At 45.7% G+C, this 20,299-nt stretch overlaps 1 protein-coding gene across 1 annotated transcript; it reads right to left on the reverse strand.

Moving 5' to 3' along the window:
- Positions 1-4,277: 4,277 nt before the first annotated feature.
- Positions 4,278-5,337, reverse strand: LOC123149203 (probable glutathione S-transferase GSTU6). The gene is made up of 2 exons (XM_044568789.1): positions 4,919-5,337; positions 4,278-4,821 (listed from the first exon to the last, which is right to left on the reverse strand). Exons 1-2 carry the CDS (start codon positions 5,240-5,242, stop codon positions 4,438-4,440), a joined length of 708 nt encoding a protein of 235 aa, XP_044424724.1. The 5' UTR covers positions 5,243-5,337; the 3' UTR covers positions 4,278-4,437.
- Between the last annotated feature and the right edge of the window lie 14,962 nt (positions 5,338-20,299).

Consider the following 20,299-nt stretch of genomic DNA (forward strand, 5'->3'; position numbering starts at 1 on the left):
CCGATGCAAAGAGAAACTGCGCAAGTGATTTGGAGAAGAAGAAGTTGCAGCGCATGTTAGAGGATCACAAAAAATTGTTGTACCCGAATTGCGTAGGTGACAAGAAAAAGCTGGGCACCACACTGGAATTGCTGCAATGGAAGGGAGAGAATGGTGTATCTGACAAGGGATTTTTAAAGTTAAGTTATTCACAAACTAGTGATTCACACTAATTTCAAATAATTCAAAATTTAAACTATTCAAATTTGAAAACTACGGGCACTAACAGAAAGTTTGTAATTTTTTGTACCTAAAGCAAAAATATTCACAAAGAAACTCTAAATACACAAAAAAAATAACTCAAAAATAAACAAAGCAAAAAAATTAAAAAATAAAGCCCGCCTACTAGGCCAGAGCGGCCTGCATATGACTAGAAACCCAACCTGTTGTTGGGCCAGGATGCAGGCCCGCAAAGGCCCAGTAGGCCAACAGGGCAGCAGAGAACATGTAGGTCCAGTAGGCCTTCTTTGGAGAGGAGCTCGAGAGAGCTACCGCACGGGGGTTTATAAACAAGTGCGGTCGCCCCTCGGCTAGCGAGGTGGGACTAAACTTGTGCACCGCACTTGCGCCAGCGCACCCCCTTTAGTACCGGTTCGTGGCACCAACCGGTACTAAAGGAGGGCCTTTAGTACTGGTTGGAGCCACCAACCGGTACTAAAGGGGGTGCGGTTCCCGCCACTTGGCCTGGCCAAAACAGGCCTTTAGTATCGATTGGTGGCTCCAACCGATACTAAAGGCCCTCCTTTAGTACCGGTTGGTGCCACGAACCGGTACTAAAGGGGGTACGCTGGCGCAAGTGCGGTGCGCAAGTTTAGTCCCACCTCGCTAGCCGAGGAGCGACCGCACTGGCCTTTAGTACCGATTGGTGGCTCCAACCGGTACTAAAGGTGTCTTCTATATATACAACACCTATGAAAATTTCATTCTCCCTCTGTTTCTTCCTCTGTTTCCCCATTGAAGCACCGCCCGCGCGCCCCGATCGATCGACGCCGTCCCCGTCGCCGCCCCTGTCCCTGACGCCGCCCTCGTCTCCGTCGCCGCCCCGGGCCCGTCCCTGTCGCGTCGTCCCCGCGTCGCCGCCCCCGCGTCACGCCCCGGCCCGTTGCCGCCCCCGGCCGTCGCCTCGCCGTCGCCGTCGCCCCGTTGTGAGCTCTCCCCCTCTAACCCCTCTCCCTTGCCCCCGGCGGCCACCATGGGCGCCGCCCCTCCCCGAGCCCCCCCCCCCCCACACACACAAGCATGATGAACACACACACACACGTACATATGTATGAATTAATGCATGTACATATTAGTATATATGTATTTTGTATGTTTAATTAGTTTAGATTTTTTAGATTATTATTTTTTCACTAGTATATATGTATGAATGCATGTTAGATGGATATAATAGTGTTTAATTAGTATGGAATTTTTTTATATAATGTTGTTTTTCAGTTTTTTAATGGATGTATAAAAGTTGTGTTTTCTGTTTTTAGTGTTAGATGCTTAATTAGTATGAAATAGCATATAGAATTTTGACATATGCAATGATAGCATAATTAGTGTTATATAGAAATGTTAGAAATTTTAGTTATCAAAATCCAATCATTAAAAAAATGTTAATTTTTGCGGGCATATAGCTAGTATTTGTTCTCGACGATGCCCGGCCCGCATCCTCGCCGTCGACTCGTCCGCGACGACGTCCGACTGACCCATGTTCGGGACTGGGCTCTGCCGGGCTGGCACTGGGAGGTGCTGCCTGGAGGGGCGCGCCGCTTGATGAGGAACCCGGCCCGGGGTCCCGTTGTCGACCCTGATCTCATTTGGTGGCGTTCGCGTGGGCCAGTTTCGGTGCGGAGGGAGCCGGCCCCGCCGGAGGTGGTATGTCGCCGTGTCAGGGAGGAGGACGAGCACGTCCATCGCTACATGGTTGCGTTAGAGGGCGGCAGGTTCTCCAGTACCTGGCAGTTTCTTTAGGGATCTCACTTCAGCTATGATCCTGTGAGGGTTCCTTCTCTTTGGGTGTCCACCGCCCGCGCTGCAGGAACCGCGAGTGTCCTAGATTCTTCTGTAGTATTCGATTTTTAATTAGCTACCTAGCCAGTGATGTAGTATTCAATATTATATATTATTCGAGACGATGTATTAGAGATTATATCTATTATTCGAGACGATGTAATTTGAATACTAAATTGTTTTATATTTTTTTGGCATAGTTAAATAAAAGCTATGGCGGACAATACCGACGGAGAGGGAGAACAAACCATGTTCGATATGATATGCGGGCCAGATGATGATCAGAATGAAGAAGATAATGATGGCTCCGAATTTCTAAACAACACCGGAGAGGCTGATATGATATTCGATCGCGACGACCGAATTGATGAAGTCATGAACTACGATTATGACGATGACGAAGAACATGTTGATCCTGAAACAACAAAGACCGGCGAGGTATATATATTTATATAAGCAGGCATCTGGTGATCATCATATGTTTTAAATGAGTTGAAGATATTATCATGCTTTAATTATCATGCTTGATTAATTATTATCTGATCAAATTAAATTTCATTCTCGTAATTAAGGCCCTGAAGCAGGCGCAGGGGACTGATCTGAGTGCATTCTGCGTTTGCGAGAACATTCACATGATGGCGTCCGAAAAGAGCAGATCTCAAAGACAGGAATGGGTACGCTTGTCAGAACACTATTCACAATTTTTACAGCATTATCGATATCTAGTCACACAACTAATACACATGCATATTGATCTCCTTCTTAACAATTCACAGAGGTGCGGGACAAGCTCCTAGAAACGGAGCGCGTAGAAGCACTTCAAGAGGAAATAGCGGGATTTTTGCTCGACCAGTTCATAAATCCGAAGGGAGAATACTATTACCCGCTACCGCCCCCATCGACCAGGTCATGAACCACTTCCAATTGTCATCGTGCTCCGCCAATTAGGCTAATGCCACTGGCTCCGAAGGCAACATGCATATGTAGGAGAAATTGTATATAGCTATACATGTGTGTATGTGTGAATTAATATGGTGGTTTGTGAGACATTGATGATATATATATGATTGGTTCTACTAGAAATTCTATTTATATATATATATGCATAACGTGTACAATGTGTAGTATCGTAAAATACCAGCAAACGAAAAAGAATTAAAATGGAAAACATAAAATTAAATGAAAAAGAAATCATAAAACCAAAAACCCCCCAAACATTTTAGTACCGGTTACCAACCGGTACTAAAGGGCTCCCAGCCCCCGGAGCTGGCTCGTGCCACGTGGTTGCCCTTTAGCACCGGTTCGTGCTGAACCGGTACTAAAGGGGGGGGGCTTTAGTGCCCACACTTTAGTGCCGATTATGGAACCGGCACTAAAGGGCCTTACGAACCGGTGCTATTGCCCGGTTCTGCACTAGTGTAAGATCAGCACGCCGACACCGACCCTGAGCCCCAAGCAACAACAACAGCTGGGGCAACCACCCCATGCCGTCGTCGATCCTCTCTACAGGGTGAAGTTCAGGATCCCCACATCCATCGCCACCGCCACCGGCTATGTTACCTTGGCCAAGAGGAGGGAGCCGAAGAAGCCGTCGATGAGAAGAGGGAGCACGAGAGGAGCACTAGGGAGCCGCAGCCGCATCCGCATCAACCCGCCGCTGCTGCTCCTGGCTCCGCCGCCCTTCATCACCGAGAGCGGCTAGCACAAGGGAGGGCCGCCTGTGATTCCGTGGGGAGGAGGAGGGAGGCGCGACGGGGATGAGAAGCGGGAGGAGGAGGACGAGCGGCGAAAGGGGAGGAGCCAGAGGTGGCGGCCGGAGGGGGGAGGAGGCAGAGATGGCGGCGTGGGGGCGAGAGGAAGAGGGTGGGGAGCCGCGGCTGGGAAGAGGGGAGGGGGCGTGAGTGCGGGAGGAGGCGGCAGCTAGGTCATCTCCAGAGGAGCCAATGTGATTTATACCCCCTACGAGTGAAATGACGAAAATGCCCTCGGCGGCCATCCAATTTTACAGGCGGTGGCACGAAACGGGGTAACTATTCATTTCAGCAGTAACTTTTCTTTGATCCGACGGACGAGGTCATTCCATCAAGCGAACCGATCCAACGGCCGAGAGTGCCTGAGCTCTGAGAGAGCTCGGTGGAACATCCTTCTCTTATCTCTTGATGGGCACCGGCTCTTGTGCAATCGCTGTCTATAGGGAGATGGGTTGGCATCAATGGAGCCGGGCGAGATAATTCCACCTCTTCACGTAAAAAAGATAATCCATGATTTCTCTCCATGGCTTTATTACACGAGTAGCCAAGTGCTACATGTTCCAAAGTACACACCCGATTCGCGACACAGTTCCACGATGAGCACTGCTACTACTTGGAGTGAACTGAACTGAACTGAACTGAAGCCAGTCTAGTTGGCAGGCGGCGCGGAACCATATTTGGCCTGAAGCTTCCTGGCGAACGCCACCGCGGCGTCCGGGTCCGGCACCACCGCCGTCGCCGCCTCGGTGCCCGCGAACCGCTCCGCCCACGCCACCAGCAGCGGGGTCTTCCCCGCGTCGAGGAACGTCACGCCGAACATCCTGCGCAGCGCCTCCATCCAGAACATGTTGCACCCGACGGCGAGGTCGAGGAACCCGATGGAGTCGCCGGCGAAGAAGGGCCTCTTGCCGCCGTCCAGGCACTCCGCCGCGGCCACCTCCAGCTGCGCGAGCGCCGCGAGCGTCTCGCCCACCTTCTCCGCCCTCGCCGCCTCGGTCGGGGCCAGGAGGATGCCCAGCCAGGCCGGGAACAGCTGCAGAGCAGAGCAAGAAGAAGAGGTCGACCGACACCGTCACTCCGGCGCCCGCATTTCAGAGCAGGAAAATACACACTGGCAGAGAGACACGCACCTTGTCGTCGACGTAGGCGGCCCAGAAGCGGGCGGTGGCGCGCTGGTAGGCGTCGGCGGGGAGGATGGGCGCGCCGGCGGCGGCCCAGACCTCGTCGACGTACTGCACGATGATCTGCGACTCGCAGAGCGGCACGCCGTTGTGGATGAGCACGGGCACCTTCTTGTGGACCGGGTTGTAGCGGAGGAGGAGCTCGCCCTTGTCCAGCACGTCCGTCTCGATGTACTCGTAGCTCAGGCCCTTGATGTGCAGCGCCAGGCGGACGCGGGTCACGAACGGGCTCACCAGCAGCCCCAGCAGCTTCAGATCCCCTTCGCCGGCCATGGTTTCTGCTATTGGGATAGCTCTGTCTGTTCCTCTATTGGGATTGGATATATGTAGTCGTTGAGCAGATCTGTTGGCTACAATTCAGTATAAATAATGCGCTCCACATGTGATATGATTCGTTTGCGATGCTGTGATGTAGAGGCGGGTTGGGTCCCGAGATCTGAGTCAATGGTGAGTCGGAGAGGCGTGTGTCACGCTTCCATTGAATAATGTGTGAACGCTGTTCATTTCGTGGCTGTTGCTTCTTGCATGGTGGGAAATGGGATTGTGTCCAGGTAGGCGTCCTCGTCCCAGTTCATACTGTGGCGTGATACAATGTCCCGGTTTTCCATTATTGCTCAGCGTGGACGGTTGGTACTAGAGTACTGGAATTATTGGAAAAAAAATTATATGAGACCAGGTCTCATAGAATTCGGATGAGACCGATTCTGATGGATGACACGTGGCATTCACAAATCACAAAGCATGAATGCCACGTGTCATCCATCAGGATGGGTCTCACCTACTAACCCGTAAGACCTGGTCTCATAATTTTTTTTCCGGAATTATCGATGCTTCAATAATAATAAAATCACCTATAAAAGGATAAGGGATACATTCATACATACCCATACCCACCTTGCCTTATCCACCTCATGCTCTAAGGGAGGGACACATCCCCAATTTGCTAGTGCCATTTTGACCCACATGGAGTACTAGCGGATGCAACCGTCGGACGATCCGTTACCAAGATGTCGATTTGAGCACCGTTTCATGCCCGGAGTGAAAATTCTTGTCCTGACCTTTATTAGCCGGGCTTAGTGGCAAAGGAATTGCGTCGTTACTTGTTGTCGATGTTTTCTACTTGATGTTATGTTGTTCTTCATTGGCTGGTCTCGGCAATCACGATGAGACCTTTGTCCAGACTGTCTTGACGATGGTATCATGACGTTTATGCGTTCTATACATGTTATTTTTATGTCTTATAACGATTCAACCGTGGTTGCTTTTGTTCTGTACTCTGCATAATAATTAATAAGAATGGTTGTCTACATTTTCTTGATGTAGGGGCCTAGTTTCAAACCTCCTTTTCCAAACAATATTATAGGAGTAAGCTCCATAGAGAAATTTCCTATTGGACGCACTTTGCGTCGAAATGTCGACCATTCACACAGAGACCGGCTATCGAGCGATCACCTGAGCCGGGCCCTTTCAGTTGTTGTATCGTTTTCCGGTTTTGGGAACCTTCTAGAGTTTTCCAGCCGGTTTTTTCTGGTTTCCCTGAACCAGCTTTCCTGTTCTCCTTTAGGTTTTAGGTGTTTTGGTTTTTGGTTTTTCATTTTTCTGTCTATTTTTCTTCTCTCTTTTTTCTTTTTTTTTATTTCATATTTTTCAAGTTTATTTTTCTTTCTTTAAAGAGTTTCATGTTCTGAAAATTGTCCGAAAACTTAAAAAAAGTTTATACTTTTAAAAAACGTTCAATATTTTTTAAAATGCTTATGTTTTCAAAAAATGTTTTTGTTTTCAATATTTTTGGAACTTTCTTGTTCAAATTTATGAGAAATTATCAAATTATGACCGGATTTGACAAAGTATTCCTGTTTTGAAAACTTGTTCACATATTAAAAAATCTTATTATTTTCAATTTTATGTTCGCGTACTCAAAAAATGTTCGGGTTTGAAATTTGTTTGGGATTTTCAGAATTATTCTCCATTTCGAAATTTGTTCTAAAAATTCAGAATATGTTCGTGATTTTAAAATTTTGTTCACAAATTCGACAAATGTTCATGTTTACAAAAAAGTTCGGAAATTCACCCTTTAAATTATGTTCAAACACAGTATTATTTTAAAAAAGTACCCATTTCCAAAATTTGTTCACAAATTCAAAAAATGTTCACATATTGGAAAATGTTTGTGAATTTCACAAAATATTCCTAATTACAAATTTTGTTCACAAATTCAAAAAATACTCTTCAAAATTTATTCATATATTCAAAAAATGTTCATGTTTCAAAACTTGTTTACAAATTTTAAAAATGTTTGCATGTTTAGTTTTTGTTCACAAATTACAAAATGTCCACGCATTTCAAAAAATGTTTGTCACATATTCAAAAAATGCTACAGTTTTCAAAATTTATTTACAAATTCGAAAAATATTCATGATTTTAAAATTAATTCGCAAATTCAAAACATGCTCTAGTTTTGTAAAAAAATAATTTGTAATTTTGAAAGATGTTCACTTTTTCAATTTTGTTATTATTTGTCAAAAAATGTTTGCATTTACAAGAACTATTTCATAATTTCGAAAAATGTTCTCAAACTCAATTTTATTTTCCTTTTTATTCTTCCCAAATAATGTTTGTGTTCCAAAAAGTTTTTCCTTTTTAAAAATTACGTTTGAATCTTCTTAAAAAGTTTTAATCTGCCGCCTATAATAGATCGTATGTACCTGGCTGCCCCTTTTAGACACATAACCTTAGGTAGTACATTTGTTATGGACGTGGTTATGTGAGTGAGGTCTTGTGTTTGATCCCTAGTCGACTAGTTTTCTGGAATTTCGCGATATGGTTTACTTTTTGCTGCTATCGGTAGTCTCTTTGAATTTGTCCTGCAAATCTTTCACAATAGGCTTTGTGTCGTAGTGGCTAGCGCATTGCCGCATTTGTAGGAGGTCGTGGGTTCGAATCCCCATCGCTCTCACAGGTGAGAAGCCTCCTGTGCGAAATTGTGACTACCTTCCGCTCACTCTATTGCGAAATTGTGTCTCAGTTTATTTTTGTTGGTTTTTTTTCATCTCCCCTCCCATCCTAGTCCATCGATTTATTTTTTTCTTCACTCTTTATTACAACCAAAACTTTTTTAATGTATAACAAATCACGGATCTAACTTCCTTAAATTATGCAAATCAATCGATTCTTTTTATTGGTTCAATTTGTCTTAAAAAACAAATAACAGATTTTCAGGAAACAAATAATATATTTTAATCTAACTTTCTTAACTTATCTAAATTAATCGATTTCTCTCATTAGTGAAATTTATTTTAGGAAACAAATAACAGACACGTCACAAACTTTCCTCCCAATAAATAGTTTCTTAGCATTGCAAACTTTTTTAACCAGACACGTCACAAACGGGTAGGTACTAATATCACGTTACCAAACAATAAAACCTCATTTGCATAGAAAAATCAGTTCAAAAACCTAACTTTCCTAAATTTTTATCTTTCTTGATAACAACCAATATTTCCTATGTTTTCCACCTATAGAAGGAAATCACCCCTCCATCGATATTATCATTTTTTTGAAATAAGATCTCCAGGTTATGATTTTTTTTGCGATTCTTTCCAATTGTGACATCTCCTTTCGCTCCAGCTCCTTCTCGCATAAACACCTCCACCACAACCAGCTGACGCCACCCAGACCTTCTGCCTCTCCACACCTTCTCCGCCACCTCCTCCTCGTACTCCATTGACAATCCCTCCGCCATGTTTGTCCACGGCAGTGTCGAGGACATGACGCAACAGCGTACCAGCGGTAGAGCAGCGCATAGCAGCAGGAAGCAGGAAGCAGCACGCAGCAGGCGAGGCAAGCGGCCGGCGTGGCTGAGGGGGCAGCCGACAGAAGATGGCTGTGACAGGAGGGGGCGCGAGGCAGGGGCATGACTGCGGGGAGAGCGAAGGGATAGGCGGCAGCAGACGGGGCGAGCGCAGCTAGCGAGAGTGTGGCGCGTGGCCAGGGTGTGCATCGCGCGGATCACAGTGGTGCGGGGGCTGCGGCGAGCGCAACGGCAGTGGCGGGCGCGATCGACACGGTGTGGCACAGGTGTCCATATATACTTTAAGGGTGTTGAGGTCATTATAGGAGTATTTAGATTGATCAAGTTTCTATCTTCTCTTTCTTCTTGTAAGGATTTCTCAAAATTGTCGATGAGTATTTAAATGATGAAGTTTCTATTTGATATCACTTCCTGTGAGGATATCCCAAAATTATCAGATCTAATATTATTTTAGCATGGCCTTTGGTAGTTCATGTGCACGTATTTTAGTGTATGACCCAATCTTATATTTTCTTTAAATTTATAGTGAAATGATGTTTCAATCAAGGTTGTTCCATATTGAGCTACCTTACGAAAAATATGCATAATGATTGTCTGTGTTTCTGATGAGCTGGAGCAGATGCACGATTGTACATGTACCGAATAAATCATGATGCAGGACCGCTTGTGGTTGTTTTTAGGGCACAAAGTGTTGGCGTGGGGACCTTTTCGTATGTTCTATATTAAGAATTTTTCATCTTATGTTTTGTATTAAGTTGGTTTTATAACTTGTGTGCTTATTTCACTAATGCATGCAGGAGTATCAAACAGTGATGGTGTGTTCTGTATACGATTTTGTTTGCTTCAATTCTATATATTCTCACGAGTAGATGAGGTGTAAGCATGTGCAATGTAGTTCCTTTTTCTACATATGATAATTAATTTTTTCTTTGATAACCCAACTAACGGATGGTAATCAATCTTCAAATACCATAACCAATGTCATTTGATATGTATAAGAATATTAAATGTAATATTAACATAACTGATATTGAACTCTTAAAGTTAATGTGGCCCCGTTGCAACGCACGGGCGTTCTTCTAGTAAAGATAATCTATGAGGGAGAATATCCACCGCTTCCAATCGATCTTGGCCAAATGGGCCAGTTTTGGCATGCCGACCCGATAGCCCGTGTGCCTGGCCCGTCACAGGCCATCACAACACGTGGCTTAATGGGTTGAGCCTTCATGGCCTAGCTAGGGCCGTGACTGGGCAGTCTAGAGGCAGGCATGTGTGCCTGCCTGGCACGCCACGTCAGGCCTGTGTGGACGGCATATTCTATTTGAAGCTCAGACGTCCGTTACTATGTATTTTGCAAACGGGCGCCTGGAGCTCACCAAGCTGGGCTGACCCATTTAGCTAAAAAAAATGGTTTTTTTCTTTACTTAAACTACATGATCTTTCTTCAAAATTGGTGATTTTTTAAATGATGACCTTTTCAAATTTGTTAAAATTGATGAACTTTTTTTAAATCGATGTATTATAACAGAAAATTCTGCAACGTTGATGAACTTTTTTAAAATTCAGCGAATATTTTTTCAAAATCGTTAATTTTTTTTATCAAAATCAGTGATTTTTTTCAAATTTGATGAACTTTTTTAAAAACTTAATGAACATTTTTCAAGTTCATGAACTTTTCTGAATTCATGGATTTTATTGTCTTGTGACGATTTTTTTTCTGTTTTTTTCTCAAATGTGAACCTGTACATGGGCCAGTCCAGCAGCTCCTGCGCGGCAGGGAGCTTCCTGGCACTTGAAGCTGTGCATATGAGCTCTCCGTGTGGATGCGGACGCAGGAGCGAGGCGGACGCGGGTCACGAACGGGCTCAGCAGCAGGCAGATCTCCGTCTCCGGCTATTTGTTCTGCTATTAGTATCGCTATCGCAGTGGCTATAGTTTCTGTTACCCCCAAACGGATGCGGCTGAACCATTTGGGGTCGCGCGTTGGAGTTGGCCTAACAAACTAAGAATCTGGACCTGATCTGTTCTCTATTGTTCGGTATAAATAATGCAGCCCACATGTCCATGATTCATTTTCCATGATATCATGGCGGATCAGAGAGGCGTTCTCCATGCTTCAATTGAGTAATGCGTTGGACGAGGCGTTTTGGCTCCCGGGCTCACGTGAGCCCAGGAGTCAACAGTAAATTCGCTAAAAATACTAAAAAAATTGAAAAAAAATAACTTTTCAGTGGTGAAAGTTGCTTGAGTGCGTGATGTCCGTGCCAAATTTTAGAGCATTTAAACATCTGAGTAGCTCTCGGCAAAAAGAACAAATTTTGTGTTCATGACAAAATTTGTTGTTTTGTACAGTTCGGACATGATTTTGTTTTTTTTGCTGAGAGCTACTCACATATCCGAATGCCCTAAAACTTGGCAGGGACATCACACGGTCAATCATCGTTCGCCACACAAAAAATCTGAATTTTTATAGTATTTATTTTGATTTGTTGTTTATAGGGTGTAGATGAGTTCAGGCTTCAAGTTGTATATTCGGTGAACATACTTCATTTAGTGGTTTTTAACAAAGAAGTGTCCAATAAGAACATCTACAGGACCTGGCAAATCAGGCCCCTAAACGCGCGTGAAAGCATCTGGGCACCTCCATGGACAGCGCTGGACGACCCCTCATTGGCCTGCCGGACACCCACACATCTCAAATGTGGATTCTCAAATCTATGCAATCCATGTACGTGGATCATAGAGCACAAATTCATCACAATTCAACAAAGCAAAATATCATAGTTCAACAATCTGGACATGGCAAAATGAAATTCAAGTCCAAGTGTGATGGATCGCTCATCATGTTGTCTGCTCCGCGGCCATCCTTGCCGCCTGTTCTACCTGCATCCTTGCCTCTGCTTTCCATCCCCACAAGCCACGTCTTTACTTGCTCATCCAAGAGGCTTTCGCGCGTCAACATTATCTTCGCATCCTCCGTGTCTCGAGCAAGATGCAATGTCTCATTCCCAAGCTCTGTCTCTCCAAATGTTTGGGCCTTCTCGAGCTCCCATTTGATCGCCGCCTCTTTCTCTACAACTCGATGTTCTTCCTCTCAATTTGTAGTTTATTGCTCGCCCTCTCCTAGTCCTAATCCATCCTCTCCTTAAGCACATCCAACTTGAGCTTGTACCTCTCCTATTTCTTGTTCCCCCTTACGATAAAATGCATGTACATGTGGAGGACATGTTTGTCCCCGCGGCATCATGGGAGGCCCTCACCTTCTCTCACTTGTTTCCAATCACTTGCCGGTTATTCTTTGGCATGGTGGCTCTTCCATTCTTCGCTACAATTTCTTCTTTTCGTCCAACCTAATTGATTGGTGGAAGCTTGACCCATAATTCTTGCTCTTGCCAGCCTTGAGATCTTCCGCAAACTATGTCCACTTTGGTTTACCATCCAATATCACCCAACAATGGCTAAACCAAATGGTTTCTTCTCCATTTCTTGATACATAGTGGCCACCACCACCGTCTAGCTAACAATGCATGTATAACAATGAGAATGCAACAAAAAAAGCAACTAAAATGGTAACCAAATGAAATAATTAAACTTACGTGTGTTGCCACTCCCATCCTACTTTGAGGACAACCAAGCACTTGTGCATAGTAGCCGACGTACTTGTTCACTTCCCCTTGAATGATCTCCCATCGATGCTGGAGAGATGCCACATTACGGGTGGTGACAATTGGATGTGGCTCCACATAGTGTTTGTGTTCATGATAATACTTCTGGATCTTCTCCCACTATCCATTGCCCTCTTGCTATGTGCCACATATGGGGTCCAAGATTATGGCCAACCAAGATTTAACCAGCAATATATCATTAATAGTTGTGAATGTTGGACCTCTTGCCTTGGGCACCTTCGCCTTCTTTTTCTTGTTGGGATTGGGGTTTGACGTTCTACAAACTTCGAACGTAGGGCAATTTGGATCCTCCAACTCATAGTTCATTTGGGCCGATTCCTGATTATCATTGATCGTCTCTGGCATTATATTCTCCTAAAATTATCATGATTTCAAATAAACTAAGGTTTGCGCAACTAATTGCAATGACATATGCAAAGTAATGATCAAAATTGAGCAAAAAAGATATTGAGTCATGCTGTGTCATTTCATCGAACAGGAGTGGGCAGACCTGGTGCCGCCGATTCCTGTGCTTGTTTGCGCCCGTTAGAGCTGGGGGCGAGCGAAAGACATCATCCGCCGCCGTCAACGTTGGTGGAAAACACTATGAAATGCCCTCCCAACCGGGCGTCGGATCATCCTCTATCCGGGCCAGGTCGGAGTGCTCCTTGTCAGCTATTGGATGGACGGGGTTCGGGGGGGGGGGGGGGGTCCACATCCGCTCCTTGTGACACCGCATCTTTCTCCTGCTGCCTCCTTCATCGGTCCCTGCAGGTGACATTCTCCGGCTTTCATGCTGGAGCCAAGGACGGGAGACCCACGTACGATACCGATTTAGCCTCCGTGGCGGTAGTGTGGGACGGGCTGGTTGACATCTAGGGTGGCGGATGGGAGCCAACGGCGAGGATGGGGGAGCAAGGGTGGAGGACGATGATGGCTCAGACATGGGAAATGGTGAACGCACGCGCGGGAGGAGGATGGAGGGTTTGGTGGACTTGAGGGATTTGGTGCAATTTATGGTGGGATAGGGCTATCTTGTCCGACGTGGCGGACACGCCCGGGCCTCCTCATACCTGCCTTAGATTTGGGTTGGATATGACATGACGGTCAATCCGAATGTTTAGAGCCGGTATGTGGAGTCCGTCTAGGTAATTTTCTTGACCGGCCAATGACCGGGCTGTCCACCCGGACCTTTAAGGCCGGTTCGTGACACCCGAGTATAGATACTCTTAGGTGTCCTCTTCTCAGCTCATATTGTTTTATGGCAAAATCTTCGGATTTTCAATTATTGTGTAGCGTTGATAGTTGACAGAGTATTGGAATTATCAATGCTCCAATACAATCTCTAAAAGGATAAGGAAGGGATAGAGTTTATGCAATTGATTTTTATTCCTTTTCAGAATTTTTGTTTACTATCATGTGAGAACACTGGTGGAAAAAGGGCCTTTGGTTGCGGTTCGCAACTGCCATTAGTCGCGGTTGCGCAACCGCGACCGAACGGGCGCGACTAAAGGCCCCACCCTTTAGTCGCGGTTGCTTAAGAACCGCGACTAAAGGCCCGTCCACGTGGGCGCCAGGCGGCCATCGGGGCGGAGGACCTTTAGTCGCGGTTCTTCTGGCCAATCGCGACTAAAGGCCGCCGCAGGTTTAGGGTTTTAGCCCCCCCCCCCTAAACCTGTTTTCTGTTTAATTTGTATTGTTTTATTTCTTTTGTGCTTTATTTTAATTTTGAAGGAGTTTCACATATTCTACGGTACTACATACATGCATATGAATGTACAATTTCAAACAAATTTGAAATTAGAACCAAAAAGAATTCAAGAGGAATATACAATATATATTCAATATCATCGGATGACCATATACAATTTTGAACAAGTTTCCATACATAATTTAATGCATATAAAGTTCTACGTCCTCGTAATGGTGTTCTCCTTTAGGATGGAGGACTTCCCTCCTGAACCGTCCAGCTAGTTCCTCTTGAAGTGGTCGGAAGCGAGCTTCTGGACTAAGCATCATCCGGAGGTTATTCCTCTGAGCATTGGTATCACTTGGAACCCGCTCAGAGGTGTATCTCCGGATCATCTCACAGACATAGTATGCACATAGATTGGTCCCCGCTGGCTGAATATCCTCACCATTCTTAGCCTTTGCCCTTTTGAATTCTAGCTCTTTTTTGAATTCACCGACCTTTGTATCTACGAACCGTCTCCAAACCCTACGAGGCAAAGAAAATTAAATGAACAAGAGAGTTATTAGTTACTTGATATTAGGAAATGAACGAAATAGGCCGATCGATATAGAGCGCAAATGAATGAAAATAATTACTTCTGCAGCATTCTTCTCATGTCGACCCAAAGCTTTGGATCCTTATTCAGAGAGTCGTGGACGAGACATTCTGAGGTGTCAACTTTAATTACTAGCAGAATCCAGTGGAACCTGCGGACACGATACATGCACAATACGTCATGCATAACTCATCGATTAGCCGGCCACATACCATGCATGGAGTAAACAAAAGAGAATGTGCTCAAGACAGAAACACTCACCCAAAATGGTAAGGAAATAGAATATCACTTTTGAGTTCCTGCTTTGTAAGAAACTGCCACAGGTCTGCCTCCATGTCGGCGGGGTGATGCTCCAACACATATCCATTAACGATGTGTGGGTCAATGAACCCAACATCATGGATGTTCCTTACTCTGCATTCCTTAATCTTCATTCTGCATGTATAATAGCGGACACAACAATATAGTTAGGACATATATATAGTGCAGGCAATATGAACGAGATGGGGTAGAAATAAATCACTTACAGAACGTAGCAACTGATGATAGATTTGTCGAGCTCGCGCAGATTGAAAAGCTGGAACAATTCACTCAGATGAATTTGTACATAGTAATGTTTGAAGTGATGCTCATATCTAACTTCCGCATAAATATATTCTTTGGCGTTTTTATTTTTTATGTAACCCTTGTACCATTTCAGCAGACCTTTCATTTGTGGAGGTAGATCCTCTTCCTGCGCAGGCTCGACGAGAGGCCCATTCTTCACATATGTAATTACTACCTCCTTCACTGGCGCCTCATCAAGGCCTAACAGTTCATGAAGAGTAATACCTAAGTTGGCCGCTTGTTCTCTGGCACTCGTTACAGTCAATCCATGTGCTGCCGCAGCTGCTATGATATCGGGGTCATCCGGACCGGCGGCTTTCACTATAAGCGGGGCAATCGATTGTTTACTTTGTTCCCCGAGCTGGGCAACTCGTTTCCCGCTTTTTTTACTTTCTAATTCCGTTTTCTCGGCCTCCTCCAATGCTTTGTTCTCCTGGTTCTCCGCCCGCTCTTTCTTCTCCTTCAACATGAGTGCCTGCCTACGAAGTTCACGTGCATAGTCGTCAGGCAGATTCTTCGCGGCTTGGGACGGTGTGCTCAAAAATGACTTAGCCCACTTCTTTTGCTCATCAGAAAATACTGGCTTGGGCTCGGGCTCTCTTTTCTTCTTGCAGTCCGCCTTCCATTTCTCATGATCAGCAGCCGCGGCCGCGACAGTTTCCTCGGCACTACGTTCCCAAGGCCTTGTGGGGAGAGGCTTCAATGATGGCTCCGGTACCTTTGTGGTCTTAGGTACATAAGGGTCCGGGTTAATAATCCAGGACTGCTTCTGCTTCTTTGCCGGAGGTGGATTGGGGGGCGGCGTCTGATCACCCGCCGGACGAGGACTGGGGGGCGGCGTCTGATCACCCGCCGGACGTTGTGGACTGGGGGGCGTCGGCTGACGTGACTGAGGTGTAGGTGAACCGCCACCACCGTAGGGGGGTGGACTTGTTGTCCTTGGCGCCTCGCCTGGAAACTTGATAAACTTCTTTTGCCATAGAATGAAATGGCGCTTGACATCTCCAAGTCTTTTCTCCCCTTCAGGTGTAGCAATGTCAATCTCCAGGTCCTCAAACCCTTGGACTATGTCCTCCACCGTGACACGAGCATAGCCATCTTGAATGGGGTTGTTGTGGTGGAGTGCTCCAGGTAAACATGGTAAAGCACTGCCGATGGCTACCTTCATGGACATGTTCCCGATAGGATAATACAGATGACATTCTTTCATCTCCTTTATATCGTCCACGGGGTAGCGAGGAGGCTCCGGTGCAGTAATTTCGACCACCAGAGGCTCCGGTGCAGTAATTTCGACCACCAGAGGCTCCGGTGCAGTAATTTCGATCGTCGGTGCATCTGCACCAGCCGGTGGGGCCTCCGTGGAAGCCACACTGGTTCTCCGCTGCTGGCTTCTGAGATCCGCTGGATGATCTTCATGCTGCGCCCGAGCTGCATCTCGTTCGGCTACTAGTACACTCACGGTTTTCTTCATCACATCCATTTCCGATGCCAACCGCGCCACAACATCTGCTTCCCGATCCATCTTTCTCTTCCGGCTTCTGTAACCGTACGGGTCATCGTTCTGGGGGAACCCTATTTTCCACGAAATGTGCCCCATGCCTCGTACACGTCCTCCGTGTTCAGGATTCCCGAGGGCTTTTGTCAGCGCGTCGTTCTCTCTGTTGAACTTGATCTTCCCCTCTTGAGCATCCCTCATTGCGTCAATAAGGGCTTGGGTGGGTTTAATTATTTTGCCCCGGTAAACACAGTCCCCTGTATCCGGGTTCAGCGTTCCCCCATGCCCGTACCACTAGCTTTTGGCCCTTGGGTCCCATCCCTCCGTACCTGGACGGATTCCTCGCGCCCTCAGCTCGTTCTCCATCTTCTCCCACCTAGGCTCCCAAAGGCGATACCCTCCTGGCCCCATAATATGATTGTACTCCTTCTTAGCCGCATTTTCCTTATTTTTGTTCGATATTTGAATGAACTGCTCCGATTTCTTTTGCTTCACAAATTCTGGCCAATCATGTTTCAGTTTCTCATATTGTCCTTTGAAATCCGGAGTCTTGTTCTGCTTGACAAAGTCATGGGCTAGATTTTGCTTGAATTTCCGGAATGCGTCGGCCATCTTATGAAGAGCGAACTGTTTGACTAGCCTCCTCCTCTCCTTGTTTTCCTCAATCTTGTTACCCTCCTCATCGAATTTGTTGTATTCCGGAGGTAGAACGAAATGTTCCATAAGCTTTTTGAAGCAATCTTTTTTTGTTCTCTTATCGACAAAAGTGAAACCAGCAATTCGTGCCTTCTTTGGCTTATTCCACTCCTGGACGGTGATCGAGACGTTGTCTCTAACAATGGCTCCGCATTGGTTGACAAACTTGGTGGCGTTCTTGCGGGGCTCCAGCGGCCTGCCGGTTGCACTGTCGACAACCTCGATGGTGCATGTTTCTCCTTGTTTCATCGTCTTGGTTGCGCCACGCTTTGACGACGTACTCGATTGTTTCGACGATCCGGCCGAGGGCTAAAATAAGAAAGAGAGTCGCGCGCGTTAGTCCACACATATTTATTCAAATCAGTTAGTTTGTATCACCAGAGGCTCAATGTATATATATATACCTCGACGCCGGAGGTGGTTGCTACTTCCATTTGAAGATCGTCGTTTATCGACGTTTGTTCGGCATCATCTTGCTGACGGCGCCCTTCATCTTCACCGTCAAGGTTCAGATAAGAAGAGATATCATCTTCTTCTTGTCCGGTCGGCACATATAGAATATCGCCGTTTATGATGCCGAACATATGTACTTCACCGTCCGGATCATAGTTGTCCATAATCGGGTCAGCTCTATCGTCCGCCATTATGTCAGTCCTGAAAACATGTAGTAAAAACAAATTAATTAAGTGAAGAAGGGGGGCGGTGGCGGTGGCGGTGGCGAAAGGGCGGTGGCAAAAGGAGGGGGCAAGGAAGGGGTGGGAGAGGGTGTTGCGGTAGAGCGCGAGACGGGGCGGCAGACGACGGCGTCACGGAGAGGGAGGCGAGGACAACACACATTTATAACCCTCGCCGTCCCCTCTCGATCCCTAAAAAAACACCACGCGCATCGCCGCCCCCCTCGCCGCCCCCTCTCCGTATATACGTTTTTTTGTTAATTATCAAATTTTACGGTTTTTTTGTTAATTATCAAGTTTTAAGTTATTTTACCGTTTTTGTTAAACTAATTAACTAGTTAAAATTAAAAAGAACAAAAAAAAAATTCTCTCTCTCTCTCTCCACGATCTCGATCGCTCTCTGTAGAGCAGCGTTGAGGGCGGCGAGGCCGGCCCGAGGTGGATTGGGGGGCGGCGTTGAGGGCGGCGAGGCCGGCCGGCGGCGTTGAGGGCAGCGAGGCCGGCCGGCCGCGTTGAGGGCGGGCGAGAGGCGGCGCGGTGGGCGAGGGAGGCCGGCGGGCGGCGTACGAGGGCGAGAGGGGGCGGCGGGCGCCGTACGTGGGCGAGAGGGGGCGGCGGGCGACGGCGGGCGGCGTCGGGGGCGGCGGGCGGCGTCGAGGGCGAGGGCGACGGCGGGCGGCGTCGAGGGCGAGGGCGACGGCGGCGGTGTTGATTCGGAGAAGACGAGAAGGGGTTCGGGCCCTTGTATTTATAGCCCCCCCCTTTAGTCGCGGTTGGGGAGGCGACCCGCGACTAAAGGGTACCTTTAGTCGCGGTTGGGGAGGCGACCCGCGACTAAAGGGTAACCTTTAGTCGCGGTTGGGGAGGCGACCCGCGACTAAAGGGCTTTTTTGGCGGGTTTTTGTTCCCGCGCGCAACGACCTTTAGTCGCGGTTGGGCAGGCCAACCGCGACTAAAGCTATTCTTAAAATACTTTTTCTTTTTCAAAATGTTAAAAATACAAATAATATATCGAAAAATTCAGAAAAATAAAACTAATTCAATTCAATATGTTAAAAACACAAATATTATATCAAAAAATTCAGAAAAATAAAACTAATTCAATTCAAAATTCTAAAAATACAAATAATATATCAAAAAATTAAGAAAAATAAAACTAATTCAATTCAAAATGTTAAAAATACAAATAATATATCAAAAAATTCAGAAAAATAAAACTAATTCAATTCAATATGTTAAAAACACAAATAATATATCAAAAAATTCAGAAAAATAAAACTAATTCAATTCAATATGTTAAAAACACAAATATTATATCAAAAAATTCAGAAAAATAAAACTAATTCAATTCAAAATTCTAAAAATACAAATAATATATCAAAAAATTAAGAAAAATAAAACTAATTCAATTCAAAATGTTAAAAATACAAATAATATATCAAAAATTCAGAAAAATAAAACTAATTCAATTCAAAATTTTATACGCCTAGGCAGGAGTATGACTAAATCACTCCAAATTTCATGTATCATCAGTGGTATCTCGAATCATTCGAAAATGGACACCAAACACATCACGGGTAATATAATTCACATGATTCATTCAACAAAGTTTGGTACAATAAATTATTACATATCATTTCTTCTCTTGTGTCCCTGCTTGCTTACGATTGTGCCGTATCCATGGAGCATCCTCATCATTTAACTTAATGCTTGGGTCGGTGTTCACTTTGAAGGGCGGAATTTCAGCAAACATATTATAATCTTCTGACATGTCTGTCTTGTCCTCCACTCCCACGATGTTTCTTTTCCCTGAAAGAACAATGTGGCGCTTTGGATCATCGCATGATGTACTGATCGTTTTCTTATCTTTCCGTTTCCTCGGTTTGCTACTCATGTCCTTCACATAGAAAACCTGAGCGACATCTTTCGCTAGGACGAATGGTTCGTCAAGGTAACCAAGATTGTTGAAATCCACCATTGTCATTCCGTATTGCTGGTCCACCTTTACCCCACCTCCTGTTAGCTTGAACCATTTGCACCGGAACAAAGGGACCTTAAAGGAGGGTCCATAGTCAAGTTCCCATATCTCCTCTAT

The sequence above is a fragment of the Triticum aestivum genome, chromosome 7A (assembly GCF_018294505.1).
Source record: "Triticum aestivum cultivar Chinese Spring chromosome 7A, IWGSC CS RefSeq v2.1, whole genome shotgun sequence".
In the NCBI taxonomy this organism is placed as follows: Eukaryota; Viridiplantae; Streptophyta; class Magnoliopsida; order Poales; family Poaceae; genus Triticum; species Triticum aestivum.

Excerpts from the sequence above, each read along its gene's own strand:
- LOC123149203 (XM_044568789.1), bottom strand. The coding sequence starts at position 5,242 with ATGGCCGGCGAAGGGGATCTGAAGCTGCTGGGGCTGCTGGTGAGCCCG. Across the intron at positions 4,822-4,918 it reads CCGCCTACGTCGACGACAAG|CTGTTCCCGGCCTGGCTGGG; the intron begins GTGCGTGTCTCT and ends TCTGCTCTGCAG.